Consider the following 17,297-nt stretch of genomic DNA (forward strand, 5'->3'; position numbering starts at 1 on the left):
CAGCCGGATAGCCGGCTACAGCCTATTTCAAAGGAAAGTCTCTCTTTGTGAGATCCTGCCTTGCCCAGGCCAGGCCCCAGACACTGTACCAGGGGGTTGGAGACTGTATTGTGTGAGGGCAGGCACAGCCCTTTCAGGTGTAGAGACAGGTGCCAACAGCCCAACTGTCAAACTGACCCAGACAGGGAATCCACAAACCGGCAGTGTCACAGAATGGCTTAAGCAAGAAAATGCCTACTTTCTAAAAGTGGGATTTTCAAACATACAATCTCAAAACCAACTTTACTAAAAGATGTATTCCTAAATTGTGAGTTCAGAGACCCCAAACTCCACATGTCCATTTGCTCCCAAAGGGAATCTACACTTAAATCACATTTAAAGGTAGCCCCCATGTTAACCTATGAGAGAGATAGGCCTTGCACAGTGAAAACCGAATTTGGCAGTATTTCACTCTCAGGACATATAAAACACATTTTTATATCTCCTACCTTAAACATACACTGCACCCTGCCCATGGGGCTACCTAGGACCTACCTTTGGGATGGCATGTAAGAAAAGGGAAGGTTTAGGCCTGGCAAGTGGGTACACTTGCCAAGTCGAATTGGCAGTTTAAAACCGCAGACACTGCAGTGGCAGGTCTGAGCCATGTTTAAAGGGCTACTAATGGTGGCACAGCCAGTGCTGCAGGCCCACTAGTAGCATTTGATTTACAGGCCCTGGGTACCTCTAGTGCACTGTACTAGGGACTTACCAGTAAATCGAATATTCCAATAATGGAAATCCAATTACACATACATTTTACATAGGAGCACTTGCACTTTAGCACTGCATAGCAGTGGTAAAGTGCCCAGAGTAACAAAAACAGAGCCCAGCACACATCAACAACCTGGGAAACAGAGGCAAACAGTTAGGGGAGACCACACCAAGGATGCCAAGTCTAACAGTAACTAAAATTCCTAACTTATGGTGAAATCCTATTTTAAATTACCAATTTTGAAAATGCCACTTTTAGAAAGTTGCTATTTTCTTGCCTTAACCATTTGGTGTCTGCTGCCTCTCACTGGTCACATGACCTGGTGCTAGGTGTGACTGGGTGGGCTACCACTGGCCGAATTGGAGGGAGAAGCTGGACCCAGTCTCACTTAAACCTAAACAAAGTGTGTCCTGTCTCTATGCAAAAGGCTGCATACTCCCTGTAGTTAGTCTGGATTCACAGCAGTGAAGGCAGGGCATCTGTGTACTTCAAAGGCATGCCTCTAGAAACTTATCTCCACTGCAAAGGCATAACTGTGTATAAAAGAAGGACCTAAAGCACCACCACTTCAGTACCCTTCTGGTCCTGTGGATACTCTGACAGGAACAAGACTGCTGTGCTGCTGACAGACCGCCACTCTGCTGGAGTGTACTCCGCTGGACCCCTGCTTTGCCGTGCTGACCTATGCCTGCTGACCTCTTGCCCGGGTGTGAAAGGCTGGACCTGTATCGATTGAACCTAGAAAAACACCAAGGGCTGGTTGGCTGGCCTTCCAACCACCAAGCATTTGCACCTGGACTCTGCCATCTGTGAGCCAACCCTGCCAAGTGGTGCCACCCCAGCCCCTTGGCAGTAGGATTAAGGTGCTTTGTCATCCTCTGTGGACCCAGTGGTGTTGACACATCTCTGCAGTGCGGCGCAACCCTGAGCAGAACTGATGCATCGTGGATGCTGTGTAGATTGGATCCGTTGAAGACTCACATTGCCGCTGCAGCCCACATCGTCTTTGAAACCGCTGCTGTGTGACGCATCCTCAGCGCAGGCCCCCGCATCACTCATTGACAGCAGCCTTAACGACAATGCCAGACTCTACATCGCAGCTCCTTGGAACCTACGCATTGTGCAGACTGCAACACACATCCAAGATTCCAGGCTTTGCATTGCAAGCCCTCGTTGATGGGATCCTCAACTTCAAAGCAACAGGACCTCGCACCACAACCTTTGACGCGGATCCATACAATGTTCCGCAAAGCAGGATTTAAGGTACTCTGCTTAGTAGGCCTAAATGGGTCCCTGTAGCCAGTCCACGGTCCAGCGTGGTGGGCCTATGCACTATAAACTGTAAAAAAAAATAAAAAAAGTAATAGTCCAAAAATGTGTGGGTGGTTAGTGGATCAAACAAATTGCAGACAAATTAAGGGCTAGCTGTGTGACTTCTGTCTATTAGTGGACTTTAATTCTCAGATTGTCAAAGAGGTGTCCGCAAGGAGTTTGAAGAGAGTGAGTCCGCTGATTCCACCCAACTCTGCAGGGCACTGAAAACGGGAATATTTGAAAGGCAACAAATGCAGAATTTGGCCCTTAAACAAATCAGTTCTTCAAGGTGGCTTCATTTGTTGACTGGTTACTAAGAGGATTAACAGAAGGGAAGGTCTGTAGTGTAATTGCCAATTTTCCTAGGTGATGGGTAACATAGCAAAGCTGTTTTCATACTGCATCCTGGAAAGGAGTCCAACCGCTATTCTTCTAGTTGACTGTTTTATATAGTTAAGTTCATTATTCTGGATAAAACTAATTTTTAATTTATCTCTACAAGGAAAGATACATTTTTAAATGAGTTCTACTTACTGAAAAAGGTTGGGTTTTTTAAAAGGGTTTTTTAAGTAGAAAAGTTACTTGGTCTACAAGGATTGCTTCCTTAAAAAGCGATGTATGGATCATGCTACATCAGAAGGACCAAGTTGTGCTGAATGCCATTTTGACAGTGATGGCAGGTTTTCTACTCCTATGAAATTAGAGTGAAGCTTGCTTTTATGACTGAAGAAGTTTGTTTTACATCACTGCAGGTTAGTGGTGTCAAGAAGACAATTAGATTGTTTCGGACTGTATGTTTTGTCAAATAAATATTTGCCAATTTCTTGGCATTCAAAAGAATGGGTATTGTTTTTGGGTCAGCTGTATTTGGTCATGTGCTTTACAATTTCAAAGAGTTTTTCACTGCTGGTGACTTCAACTATTAGGGTTTTCGAGTAGCCACCTAGGTATTGTTGGTTTGCCATTGTGTTTTTTCTTTCCATTCTTTATTTGGCACCAGGTGATTTTCCTTTATGGCATTATCAATTTTCTGTGTAAGAAGTAGTTGAGTACCAAAGCAGAGTTGATTTATTTTTTCGCTTGATGTTAACATGGTTGTGTCATAAACTCCTACATTGAGACTCCCTTTCAAACGTTAAGGTGGCCTGTCTGCCTTTATCATGTCATTATCTTTTGCAGAACTTTTAAAAGTGTTGTGTCACATAAACAATGACTTTGCTATTACATTAGGCGACACAACTTTACTTACTTGTGATATCTGTGTTTCAAGGTTTGACAGTAGGTTTGTAAGAAACATGTACTTGGAGTTACCGTATTTTCATCTCGCTGTTTAAACCAGTTACATCTCAGATTATTTGGATAATCCCTGCTAGACTGTGCAAGGTTGGTTAAAAGCTAGTGATCAATCCAATGTAAGCTTCTTGAAATGGCCACTGAATTAGAGAGGCCTTTGCACTGAGTTAACAAAGGAGGTGCTGCCAGACTGCTATAGTATCCACTCAGATGTCAAGAGTCGATACCCTTATGAAAGGGGCTGAGCTCATCTTATCATGTATTTTCCTCCAGAGGAAGCACTCTCTCCCGGCTGAAGTCTGCTAGCCACAGCTCAGCAGCTGTAAAGAGGCATGCAGTGCTCTGGGGCCCAAAAATCTCTGGAGGCACATTACCTATTCCATGCTTTCACAGTGTAGCTCAGAGAAGTAGCATTACAGTGCTAGGAACATTCTAATTATGTTAGAACTGTTTATTTTATTCTTCTTGCTAGCAACATGTTTGGTTATTAGTCACGTACTCATGTACTAAGAAACATGAAACTGTTGCAACAAAACACTTTAAAATTTATATTGTCTTTTCTTAGGGCAGTACTTGAGAGTGATACTCTAAAGAAGGAAATTGGGATTGAATTACCACTGCATCCCTGAACCCTTTAAGGGACTTACAGTAACCCAGAAAACATAGGTATCCTTCCATCAGGTAATCTCAAAGTGGGGCTACAGTAACCTGCTCAAGCGATTGAGCACTGAAGTAAAGTCCCTGTGCCCATGGGTACGGAATCCAAACATTGTAGACCTTGTTGTACGTCCCAGGTTACACAACACTGGGTTCCCTGTGTGGATCTTGCAGTGGTAGCGTCCATATTTAGGTGTTCATTCGGATCAGTCATGATTTATCATATGTTTCAATACCGATTTTGTTGACTTGTATCTTGTCCACATTTTGAACAATTTGGCTTGAGAAATTGGTCTCAGTGTTTCGATATGGATGGTGGCATGCTAACTTATAATTACTATTCCATAATTAAACATAGTAATCAATTACAACAACATTTGATCAAAAATGTATAGACAGTGATTCCTGGTCATATGTTTCATATAGTCTATTATGATTTGAACCAAGTCCATCACGCTATTTTCAAATTTTGAAGAAGTAACTAACATTATAAGTCAACCGTAAACAGGTCATTATCATAAGTACTTAATTTCGGTTAAAAACCTTGAAAACAGCAAATAAATAAGAAACATTGTATCATCCATTTGCCATATACAGCAGCAATTCCAATAGGCAAGGCTTTAAGATTAAAGTACCATATCCAAGGTTACGAATATAATGTTATACATTGAAGCCTTACATATAGTATAACATAGTCAAAAATAATGACGGAAGATAAAAATGTTACTAAAAATGTTCTATCCTACTTTGTAATTAAACGTAAGCATGATGCAGGAGTAGAGGAGGTAACATTAATAATGTCCCCACAGTACCAGAAGAATAAAAGTGCAATGTGCTTTGCTATCGGCTACTGTTACAGATATTTGCAATTATGGCAGTATACTCAATACTTTAGCCCAGCAATCTGGTTAGACTTCAGGCGCAATACAGTTTTATGCTGCTTGTTTTACAGTCTTGGTGCGGGTGGGCCATACAGATTCGAGATACTTGGCAACAGAAACAACCATACACAGCTTGGTGTCTGACCTACGAATTCCCAAGGCTATTTTGTAATGTTGAATTTCCAAATATCGCAGAGGGGCACAACCCAAAACTTATGTTGATTTGCATATACTGGGCAGAAAATAGGAAATGGTCATCAGTTGCTCTGCACTTTGGATAAAGCATACTGCTCTTTGGGGAATGTCTACATCTGCTAGTGAAAGGTGCAAGCGGTAAGGTTCCCAACCTGAATCTTATATAAAGAGATCTGGTAAATGGTGGGTCGATCCCATCAAGAAACACCTCAAATTTGGGAACAGGCTTTAACTATAGAAAATGCTCTGTCAGTCTATGGGACACAAAGATTGGGACAATTACATCCTTTTGCTTTCCCAGAAAACCAGTTTCACCATTTTGGTGGAAAGAGAATTAATAGACGTGGGATCTTGCCAAAACTCAGAAAGGCCCAGAGTATAAAGGGTTTGTTTGACATACTTCAGCCATGGTAATATAACAACACTGCCCTGGCTGCGCAGAATATCCTTCAGACCATCCCATCGGGTTCCAGCTCCTCCGAAGACCATAGCCTCAGGCAGTAGACCATAGCCTCAGCTAGTATAGAATGGGTTTAAGTCTAACTAAGGCAGTGATTGGTTGCATATCCAAACCCATTTTAAAGAAAATTAATGCTGTGCTTTTAAGAAGTTTGCATGAAGCCCTAAGGAATTCATTTTCAGCAACTCCCAGGGGCTGTACATTACTGTGACCCTAAAGTTCAGAACAGCAACTTGCAGAAGCCACTGCTTGAGCCCTCCAAATTTCCAAGAACGAAGACAGGATGGAAAGAGGTGTTCTTTTCAAAGCTCATCATGGCTGCAGGCCTGTGTTTAAGGAGGAGCATGCTCTTAACAATCTGGCTGGTCCAGGTATTGGTACTGGACAAACAGGTACCCAAATAGTAAAAATATGCTACCCTCTCTAAATGTACACCCCTCAATCTCGCAACCCCTTTCAAGTGTCAATGGGGATGTAATGTAATGAATTTGGTTTGTTGGCATTTATAGCTAAACCATGGTAAGTGCAGAAAAGACCGAACCTATCAAGGAGGGTCTCAAGTCCCTTTGGAATTTTCAACATGAGAAGCGCATCAGCAGCGAAGAATAAAGCAGGGATCTTGGTACCAACCCAAGACTAGAGAGTCATTTTCACAATCCATTAAAAAATCAACTTAACTGTTTGTAAATAACAAATATAGGGTAGGGGAGAGGACACAACCTTGTCAAACCCCTTTGTTGACCGATAGTGGGTCTGTTATCTCCCCATTAGGGCCTGCTCTGATTTGAGCATAATTATCAGCAGGGAGATGTACTATTATTTCCAGTAGGGCAGAAGGCAGCCCCAGATCTCGCAGGGTGGTCCTAAGTCTATCCCTAGAGACCATATCAAATGCAGCCTTTAAATCAACGAATGGTACATATAGACTGCCTCTATTTATGTCCACTATTTCCCATCTCAGCAGCTGGAGTCTAAATACTTGAACGACAGTGCTCATTTTAGGACAGAACTTTGCTTGAAACTAGGGTAATATCTTATCTTCAATGCAGGGGTTCAATCAGTCCAAGACTGGTTTCTAAATATTTTCCAAGCAGTGTCGAGCAAGCTTCTGGGGTGGTAATTAGTTGGATCAGATTTCAGGCCATTCTTAAAATAGGGACAGTCACTGGTCCTCTCCAAGTTGAAGGGATTGGTGCACCGGCCATGATTGCATTGACAATTTAATTTAGATTATGTGCTCAAACGTTTGGCTCTGATTTGTACAGGTCCTCAGGGATGTTTTTGCAGGCCTTGCCTGCTTTCAGCTCACAGATAGCTCAACATGCTTCTTCCAGAGGGAAAGGATTTATTGCACCAGCTACCTCCCAGGAAGACCTAGAGGTGTCAATCAATAGGATGGCTAATTCAGTGGATGGCGCCTCCCTATCTGATAAGTCAGAATCTGCATTAAGGGTACTGCCTGCACTATAGATGGATCCTGAGCTAAGATGTTGGACTCTGGTCTCATAATGTTGGTTTTGCCACTATTACTGAGCGCATGCCAGAAAATCGCCTGATTCTTATTCCAGACAGCATCTAAAATATACCTCCATAAAGAAGTGTCCGAAGGTATTATAGCCTGTTTAAGGGTCTCTTTATATTTGGCTCTTGTTGTCTGAATTTGAGGTTGAAGGCCACTTTTGATAGTTTTAATCAAATTTGAATTTGCTTCTCTACATTCGCTATTCTAACGCAGGGAACTGACTCTGTGGGAAGCAGTGTGGGGAGATAGATTTGGTGAAACAAAGGATTTTCAGGTCCTCAAAGCATTTATCATGGAGATTCATCACAACAAGCAGGGAATGGCCGGGGCCACCTAATGAAGACAGAATTGGGATTAAGCAACAATATAATTGACTGTGAGAAGCCTTGTTGTTGGCTACAGTATCCCATCTAATATTCTGCCTGTTATTACTAACAGTCGAATCTCCACAAGGAAGCCCAGATCCAGAAACAATATAGTCCGGGCTGCTCTGGAGGGTTAGGAGAAGACGGAAATGGTTGCTTTCATGCCGGGTTAGAACTTCCATATCAATCAGGGCTGGACATGAATAGAGATCTAGGAGCAGGTTACTCAAGTATGTGTTCCTTCTAAACGTGGGTTTCCCCAATTAGATCAGAGTCAGTTCGACCACTGCAGACTCTCATATGACAGGAAAGAGAGAGATCTGTCATCTGCCAAATCGGCCTTAGGCGTATTTGGGATGCAAGAGCCTAACTGTTGAGGGATACCCCTCAGTTGGTCTTTGTTGCATGCCATATCCCTTATAAGGGCCGAGGGCTCAAAGCATATGTTGAAGTCACCTGTAACTATTATGGCTGAGGTCCTACCAGCCAATGGTATGCACTCTGTTAGTAATGACATGACCTGTGATTCAGTGCTCTTTGGAGTTATTCTGTCATAAACATTGTACAGAAAGAGTTTTTACTATTCCAAGACAGAAATTCCAGCCCCTAGTATATCATGGGAATTGATATTTAGTTGTTTCACCTGGAACCGTATTGAGGTGTTAGACCCCTATGGCAAGGTCCCCAGAAGAAATGCCACCCTGTGTTCCCAGGGCCAGTACATGAAAGGTTTTAAAGCCTTGCCTGTAAGATGGATCTAGATCCCGTGTTTCCTGGAACATGAGGATATTGGCTTTATCAATAAATGCCTGCAGTCTTCTTGTGACAGTTTACTCCTTAATGCACCTACATTCCACAATACTACTGTTAGGGCAGTAGTTCCTGGGGATTCCGGTATCTGGCCCCTCCTTTGTCGATTTTATGTTATTTGGATAGTATTTGTGTGAAGGGGACATATACATAACTCTCTCTCATATAGTTATTAAAGACCAGCTTGACGGCAGCGGGTAAACAATTTAGAGTCACACTAAGATTATCAAGTGTAGTCCTGCAGTTTGAGTTCATTTCAGTGCTAGCTAGTCCACCAGAAAAATGATCAGCAGCTATCCCTACTCAGTCAATAAGGGATGTGTGGGGAAAAAACTTGTGGCCTCTCAATTCTTTGTGGCACAGGGGTTGAATTTTAAATTAGATTTGGGAGTTAGATGGCAAAAACATATGGAAATCAAGGGATAAAAGGCCCCTTACAGTATGTGTAGACCTATGTGTCAGCTCTACATAGTCAAAAATGTCTTCCTCAGAGGATAGGTGAGATGCCCCAAGGATATCAAAGCATATTAGACTGTAACACTTAGGAACACTCCTGATCCAGTGAGTGGCCTTGTTGATTAGTGAGGCCTCGGTCTCTCAAAGGTGTGGTTGTAGCTGTGGGACATCTGTCATATACACTGTCCTGCTAGAGGGGGGACTTATATTTTGCAGGCCCCCCTGCACACCGCCCAAAGCTAGTTGGTGAGTAGACTGAGCAAACAAATAGATAACAATGGGAGCCTAAGGGGTGTAGAAATGGTAGGGTTGGTGTCTGTAGAGGATCTCAGAATGATAGGGTTATTGTCCGCAAGACATTTGGGGAAAAAAGATGTCACTTCTGGGAGCTGAACTCCCTTGGTTTCACTTGTACACACCTCCTGAGGTGGATCTAAGGAATCACAGGGTCCATGATAGGCCTTGGGTAAGAGGGAAGCATATGGTTGACTCCATTAGCTGGAAGCGAAGTATGGGGATCAGCTACCCAAAACATATCAGGATAAAGCTTGTTAGGTGGAGGAATAAGTCCTCATTCTCACTGAGCCTGACTGAATTTTGGGGACAAGGATTAGTAGATACCCCACAACTCTTCATCCCAGCCTCCCTAATGGAGTGTTTTAGAAGTGCAGCACTCCAGATATGCTGGGAAGGTGACTCTGACAACAAAGGCACCTTGTCTCTTAAATCTTTAATCTCGGCCCTCATAGGGCTGATAGTATCCCAAAGTTTCTTGAGTGACCCACCTAAACTTGTCAGGACTTAATGTCTGGAAATTACTGACAAATTTCAGGTTCTGCTCTACACCTGGTCGATTGTGGGTAGCTAATAGGGCAAAGTGGTTAGTGCGGAGTATTGTTGGTTCTAGTTGGAAATAGGGTCCTGTGTGGGTTTGGGCCTTAGGAGCATTTTGCTGCCCCTGGAAGTAGGTGCCTGGTTTATTGCTGTCCAGGGGGGATTTGTTTTAAGGCCCATTTTCCATGAATAGCGAGCGTACCTTTGCTTGCTTTGGGGATGAATCTGTTGGGTTTATCTGGATGGAAGATTTTCTCCACTTCCTCACCTCAATTAGGTTATCAAACCGGTCAAAATTCTCTTCTTTTCACTGTTGTCATTGATAGTTAATTCGCTCTCAATATATGACTGCATAAACCATATATTATTAATAGTTGTAAAGACAGATTTATAGATGCGTGTATACTCCGAGGGGTCAAATGGTGAATGTATATTGGTTAGGAAAACAGTGTAAATGGTAGCCTGCAATACGGGCAATAAGAACTGCAGGGCTTTAGTCAAGCTTTAAGAAAGTGAAATCCTGAAATAAATTTGCACATTTCATGAAATTTATTGACAGTTTTGATTTGTCTACAAAACAGTAAAGAAAATATCCAAAAATTGATTTCCCTGGAGAGAAAGGAAAATGTTACTTACCCAGTAAGCATCTGTTTGTGGCATGTAGTGCTGTAGATTCACATGCTTAGCATAACCCTGCCATCCAGTGTTGGGTTCATAAGTGTGCAAGTCTTTTTTTCTTCGAACAAAGTCTTTCCCGTCACGAGGTAGAGTGGCTCCCGCTCTTGCTGGTAATACATATGGGTATCAACTCCATTGTTAGATTGTTTTCCCGCAAAGCAGGTGAGGATGGCGTGGAAGCATAATATAGTATATGAAGATGTCCAATCTAAATAAATGAGTGACAACTTACAAAAGTAACTTGAACACACATAGGTGTCTGGGGAGGAGGGTGGGCGCATGTGAAACTACAGCACTTCATGCCACAAACAGATGCTTACTGGGCAAGTAACATTTTCCGTTCAGCATATGTGACTGTAGATACACATGCTTAGCACAGACTGAAAAGCAGTCCTCCTCAAAAAGCGGTGGCTAATTTGTGGGAGTGTCACAGTTGTTTGAAACAGTGTACATAGAACCGCTTGGCCAACATTAGCTTGTTAATGGGCCAGCACATCTACACGGTAATGTTTGATAAATTTATGTGGTGTAGACCATGCAGCTGCCTTACATAAGTCAGCTATAGGTATATTTCCCAGAAAGGCCATTGAAGGTCCTTTTTTATGAGTGGAGTATGCTCTAGGAGGGATAGGAAAGGTTCTTTTAGCTTTAGCATAACAAGTTTGAATGCACTTGACAATCCAACAAGCAATGCCAGCTTTGGAAATGGCCTTTCCATTGTGTCTTTTGAAAAGGCAACAAAGAGTTGTGTTTTCCTAAATGACTTAGGGCCAGATGTAGTAAAGAAGCATTTTGCGAGTTGCAAATAGCGAGTCTTAGCGACTCGCTATTTGCAACTCGCAAAATGTCATGCAGAACGGTGTCTCAGACACCGTCTGCGAGTCGGTATGGGTTCGCAATGACCCACCTCATTAATATTAATGAGGTGGGTCGCAAATTGCGGCCCCATACCGACTATGGGCACTCGCAAACATGGAGGCCTGCTGTAGTCAGCAGACCTCCGTGTTCGTGACTGCTTTAAATAAAGCAGTTTTTTTTTTTTTTAAGTGTAGCCCGTTTTCCTTAAAGGAAAACGAGCTGCACTTAAAAAAAAAAACCGAAACCTTTAGTTTCGGTATTTTTTCAGGGCAGGGAGTGGTCCCTTGGACCACTCCCTGCCCTGAAAATTTTTTTGGGGGTCCAGTCACAAACTGGAAGGGGTCCCATGGGGACCCCTTCCAATTTGCGAGTGGGTTACCATCCACTTGAAGTGGATGGTAACTGCAACACCATTTGCGACCGCATATGCGGTCGCAAATGGTATTGCATACCACTAGGAATCGCAAATAGTAAAAGGGAACACCCCTTCCTATTTGCGATTCTGAAATGCATTTTGTGAGTCGGTCCGACTCGCAGAATGCATTTCTGCATAGGAAAATGCGATTTGCAACTCGCAAACGGCAGTTTTTGCCGTTTGCGAGTTGCAAATCCTTTCCTACATCTGGCCCCATGTTCTATCTGTAAAATTACATAAGGGTGCATTTTACATCTAAGATATGTAGAGCCCTTTCTGCAACTGATTCAGGATGGAGGACAAATACTGGTAATTAAATAGACTGATTAAGGTGGAATTGAGACACCACCTTAGGAAGAAACTTGGGATTGGTACGTAGTACCACCCTATCTCTATGTAGTTGGAAGAAGGGTTCTTTTAAGGTTAATTCCTAAAGATCACTGACACGTCTGAGTGAAGTGATAGCAATTAGAAATGATACTTTCCAGGATAAAAACTCGAGGGGGTGGGAGCGGGCCTCAAATGGAGGGCCCAATAATCTTGTTAGTACAATATTAAGCTTCCAAGTGAGGGAAAGGGGCACTTTAGGAGGAATACCTCTTTTAGGGCCTTCTAGGAAGGCTTCAATAACAGGAATCTTGATTAGAAAGTATGTTGTCTGTTTTGTGGAGAAGAGGCCACTCCACTAGGTGTAGCCTTACGGATGTCAAAGCAAGATCAGTAGTATTTAAATGGAATAGATAACAGACAACATCCTTAACATTGGGTTTTAAGGGTTGATTTGTTTGGAATGACAGTGGATAAAACTTTTCCAATTGTGGCATTAAAAAGCGTGGGTAGTTGGTCTTCATGCTTACTTAAGAATGCCCATATCAGGTTGTGGTAGGTCAAATAACCAAACTCCAGACTTCAGGACCCAGATCACAAGGTTGAGGGATCTGGGTGTCTGATTTCTCCATGATTCTTGACAGTACTTCGTAGGTAACTACTGAGACTCCTAAGGGTGTGGTAAACCATTGTTGCCTCAAGATGACTGTCGAAGTTCGCAAAACACAAACAGAAGTAGTGGGAGAGGTGGAAAAGCTTAATCAAATATACATGACCAACTCATCCATAGTGCACTGCTTCTGGACTGTGGGAACCTGTAGGTGAAGTTCTGGCATTTTGTGTTTTCTGCTGTGTCGAAAAGGTCGATTTCTGGGTGACCCCAACACCACAAGCATAGGATGAGGACTTGCAGGTGGAGCTCCCATTCATGGTCTTTTTGATGCCTCCTGCTAAGGAGATCTGCAAAGTTGCTGTCAGTTCCTGGAAAGTACTCCGCTAATAGGTCAATGTTGTATTTCAGAGCCCATCTCCAAATGGGGTGGGCTAGGTGAGAAAGATGAGGGGATCTGGTGCCTCCTTGCTTTTGGAGGTAGTACATGGCAGTCATGCTGTTTATGTTGATGAGGACTAACTTGCCGACCAGGTGAGGGAGGAAGGCTTTTAGCGCTAGATGAACAGCTAGCAACTCCAGGTGATTGATATAGAGATGTTTTTGGCTGAGTGTCTAGTGTCCCTGGATAGAGAGATCTTGTGAAGTCACCATCCCAGCCAGTGACAGAGACATCTGTTGTTATGGTTCTCTGTGGAACTGGGTCCAGGAAAGTATGCCCTTTTAGAAGATTGCTGGTGTTCCACCATGGCAAAGACTGGCAAGCTTGACATCTGACAAAAACTAAATCCTCCAATTGACCCTCCGTTTGAGACCACTGGAGTGCTAAGCACTCTGCAACAGATGCATGTTGAGTCTGGCATGGGGTACTACGGCTATGCATGAAGCCATCATACTGAGAAGATGCATGACTGTCCTCACTGTTATCTGCTGAAGAGATTGAAACAGTGGAATAGGTGTTTGGAAGGATTGAATTCTGGCAGCATTTGGGTAAGGTGTACCTCGTTTTGAATCAAGGATGGCTCATAGGGAGGGTTGTACCTGTAGAGACTGGAGACAGGATTTGGCTGCATTGATGATGAAGCCTAGTTGATTAAGTAAATTTATGGTGGCTTGAGTAAGTTGGACACTGTTGACAAGTAGCACTTTTGATGAGCCAGTGGTATAAGTATGAGAAAACGTGTATGTTTTGCCTGCGCAGGAGAGTTGTTACCACTGCAAGGCATTTTGTGAAGACCCTGGGGGCAGTTGTGACCCCAAAGGATAGCACCTTGAATTGGAAATGTTGGGTGTTTATTACAAACCTGAGGTATTGGCTATGTGCCGGGTGAATGGGGATGTGGAACTAGGTGTGTTTCAGGTCAAGTGCTGCAGTGAAGTCAGCTGGTTGAAGTAGTGGGATGACATTCTAAAATGATCCGAGTAGATGTATTGGTTTAGAGGTCTGCAGTCTAAGATTGGTCTCAGGGACCTGTCCTTTTTGGGAAAAAGAATGTAAAGTGAATAGACCACCGTTTCTTGCTGGTATGTTGGCACTCGTTCTATGCCTTCTTTTTGTACAATTCCCTGACCGTCCTCCTTGAGCAACTACTGATGTTCTAACAAGAGTTTGTGTTTGCAAGATGGGATGTTTGGAGATGTGGAAGTGAGCTCCAGAAAATAACCATGTTGGATAATATCCAACACCCACTGGTCAGCGGTGATATTCCGCCAGACAGGGAGAAATCAGTGCAATCGTCCCCCGACAGATGTCATGTGGTCAGGGGTAAGGTAGGCAAATCAAGGCTTTGTTGTGGTGGCAAAGGGTTTTGTGAAGCTCAATTTTCCTCTGCCCTTAAAATTATTTCCCCTCTAGAAGCCTCCATAGTAACCCCCTGTTGAGGTACTCTGTGTCTGAGGATGTTGGTAAGACGTGGCCATATGTGTGGACATCGGTTCAGCTGTCCCACAGTAGGGAATACGTCAAAAGGAGCCTCTTTGTAATGATGTGTGTAATGTTCCAATTACATTAGCAAATTCATTGTCTTTTTTAATTTTTTGAAACAGGGTGTCCATCTGACGGCCGAACAAATTTTCACCATCAAAGGGAAGTGCAAGCATGTTTTGCTGTACTTCTGCCTTGAAGCCTTAGACCCTGAGCCAGGCATATTGCCTGAGTAGCACATTAGAATTACTACCTCTTGCTGCTGTGTCAGCTGCATCTAAGGCACAGTGGATTGAGGTGTTGTTAATTAAGTTGCCTTTGGAGGTGATCTCATACGCCCTCTTTTTGTATTAATTTGGGAGATGTTTGAAGAGTCCCTCCATCTCATCTCACTGAACTCTACTGTAACGGAAGAAGAGGCCAAAGGAGTTAGCAATTCTCCACTGGTTGGCAGACTGGGCAACTCCCCTCTTCCCTGCTGGGTCTGTCTTTCTACTTTCAATGTCTGGTGGTGGCGCCTCACTAGAAGTTTGTGAGTTTACCCTTTCTCTTGCCTTAGCGACCACCAGTGAATCAGGAGGCAGTTGGCCTTTAATATATGTGGGGTCAGATGGAGATGCTTTGTATTTTTTATCTAGCCTCAGAGTTATGACACATGCTTTGATATGTTCTTTGATGATGTCTGGTATGTGTCTGAGCATCTGCTTAAGCACTGGTAGATACTGTGTTGAACGCTGGCTAGAGGAGAAGGTTTCGATTGAAAAATCATCCTCTGGATGGTCAGTGTGGAGCTCAATCTTGTGGTATGCAGCTGCTCTACCTATGACATCATGGTATGTAGTGGTGTTGTCTGGGGGAGGGGGCTTGGTTGGGTATAGATCAGGGCATCTATCTGCATGTGGTTCAATGTTGTATGTGTCCCACAGATCATCTTAATGTGGGATGGAATACTGGTCTCCCTCCTTTTCTTCCCCCAGAAAACAATGTAGGGACCCCTCTGGGAATACTGTTCTGGTGTAGGTAGTGAAGGAGGTGCAGTAGGTGGTGTTAAAGTGGGTGCACAGGGCTAGTGGCCGTGTACATCTTTTTCCTATGTTTTATTGGAATCCGAATGATCAAAGCCTCCTCAACATCTAGCTGTCTTTTGGTTGGTTGCGCAGCAGTAGATGGAGGTCTTGTCAATATATGGCCAGTGCCTGGGTGATGACAAGGTGTGGCTGTCTAGAGTCTATCTCTTGCTGAAGCCATTTAAGTACTGGCTCAATAGGTTCTCTGATACAGTGATTTGCTTTGAGAAGGAGTATGATTTTAGCTCAGAAGCAGTTTTCGGCACTGAGGGTTTCAATGCTGAGTATTCCAACACTGACACTGTCTGCTTCAGCACCACGCTTGACTGGTATTCCAGCTCTGGTGCTTTCGGCTCTGATGTTCCTGCTCGACTCTGATGGTGTGGGAGTCGGCTCAGAAACATGTCTTCTGCTGCATCTTTGGTGCCAAGACAGGGCTGGGCATTTCAAACACATCTTTTCAGTGCAGACAATGGCCTGAAGTCAATGGGGCCCAATAGAAGACTTTGGTCTGTCCAGTGTAGGTATATGGCCCTTGGGGATGGCTTACTGGATGGAGGAGATTCTGTACTTACAGGTTGTCCAGGTATAAGATTGTGCATCTCGAGCTTGGACTCCAAGCTGTCCTCATGGGAAAAGGAGCCCTCATCTGCTGCTGACCCCTCAGTGTAGTCCTCATCCTCCTGAAGTTCCTCCGATCTGAAGATGTCCGGTCTGTCATTCACACTGTGTCAAGATATCTGGAGTCATAGAGCTCGACAATCGCTCAATGGCCTCTTGGACTGGAAGAATTTGAAAGCTACACAGGAGTCTTCCCTATTGTCCAAAAAAAGGCACAAGTTACAAATCTGATGTTGGTCAGTTTGTGAAAACTTGTGTGACAGCGAGGGAAGAACCCAAAGGGCATCCATTCCATCACAAAACATACATGCCGCTGACGTTATCGATGTGGAAGTGTCTTCCCAAAGGCGACCTCGGTCAAGCTGAGTCACCACGATGAGACCAACGTTGGTAAACGATTGAAGAAGGCTTGAGAACTAAACGTGCTCAAAAACAGTACCAACGTTAGGCCTAAACCAGGAAATGACCGAGATTGAGCAGAGGAGCACACGTCCGAACCTGACTGTGGAAGAAACACATCTAACAAAGGAGTTGATGCCCTTGCACAGCAAGAGGAGGAGTCAGGAAAAAACAACTTGCACACCTCTGACCCCAACACTAGATGGCGGGATTATGTTAAGCATGTGTATCTACTGCCACACATGCCCCAAACAATGAACTACAAATTCACTATTTAAAGCTTATTTTTCAGTAAAATAGGCAACGCATCCACATGAGTAACTTTATAATGTCACCCAAATCCAATGCGAGAAGTAAAATCCAGCACATTTCAAATAGTTAAATTACATGTTGGCATTACTGTGAGTTCCATATGGTTGTCTCACCTGAATTGTAATAATGTGTGGTTGTTCTTCATATGTGATCTTCACAGCTTTGGCTGCCCTTTGAGCATGTTCCTGTGTATCAGCAAGAACCCCAGCAATAATGTGCCCAACGCACGTGACCTGCACAAATCAATAAATCCAGTTATGCATGCACAGCACAAATGATAAATGAAGAAATGCAGGACGTAGCAAAGATTCAAGGATGCAAGGACTCGCAATTCAAGGTGCAAATACATATGTCCTTTCTGCTTTTAATGAGAAGGTGCAGCAGTGTCAGCAATGTTTAAATAATTTGTTTAGAAAATAGGTTAATTAAACGGATGCACATTTTGTTTCTCCTACGCCCACTATTTTAGAGAAAAAACCCGATCTCTGGAATCCTCAACATAAGTGTTCTAGAGCAGTGGATCCCAACCTTTTGACATCCGTGGA

At 43.5% G+C, this 17,297-nt stretch overlaps 1 protein-coding gene across 1 annotated transcript in view; it reads right to left on the minus strand.

Annotated features, from left to right (window-relative positions):
- LOC138295473 (xanthine dehydrogenase/oxidase-like) overlaps positions 1 to 17,297 on the minus strand; it is a 794,335-nt gene that overhangs the window by 421,804 nt on the left and 355,234 nt on the right. Inside the window, exon 19 of the mRNA XM_069233806.1 lies at positions 16,866 to 16,985. Coding sequence (XP_069089907.1) covers positions 16,866 to 16,985 — 120 coding nt within the window. The remainder of the gene's footprint in view (positions 1 to 16,865; positions 16,986 to 17,297) is intronic.

The sequence above is a fragment of the Pleurodeles waltl genome, chromosome 5, assembly GCF_031143425.1.
Source record: "Pleurodeles waltl isolate 20211129_DDA chromosome 5, aPleWal1.hap1.20221129, whole genome shotgun sequence".
Taxonomy (NCBI): domain Eukaryota; kingdom Metazoa; phylum Chordata; class Amphibia; order Caudata; family Salamandridae; genus Pleurodeles; species Pleurodeles waltl.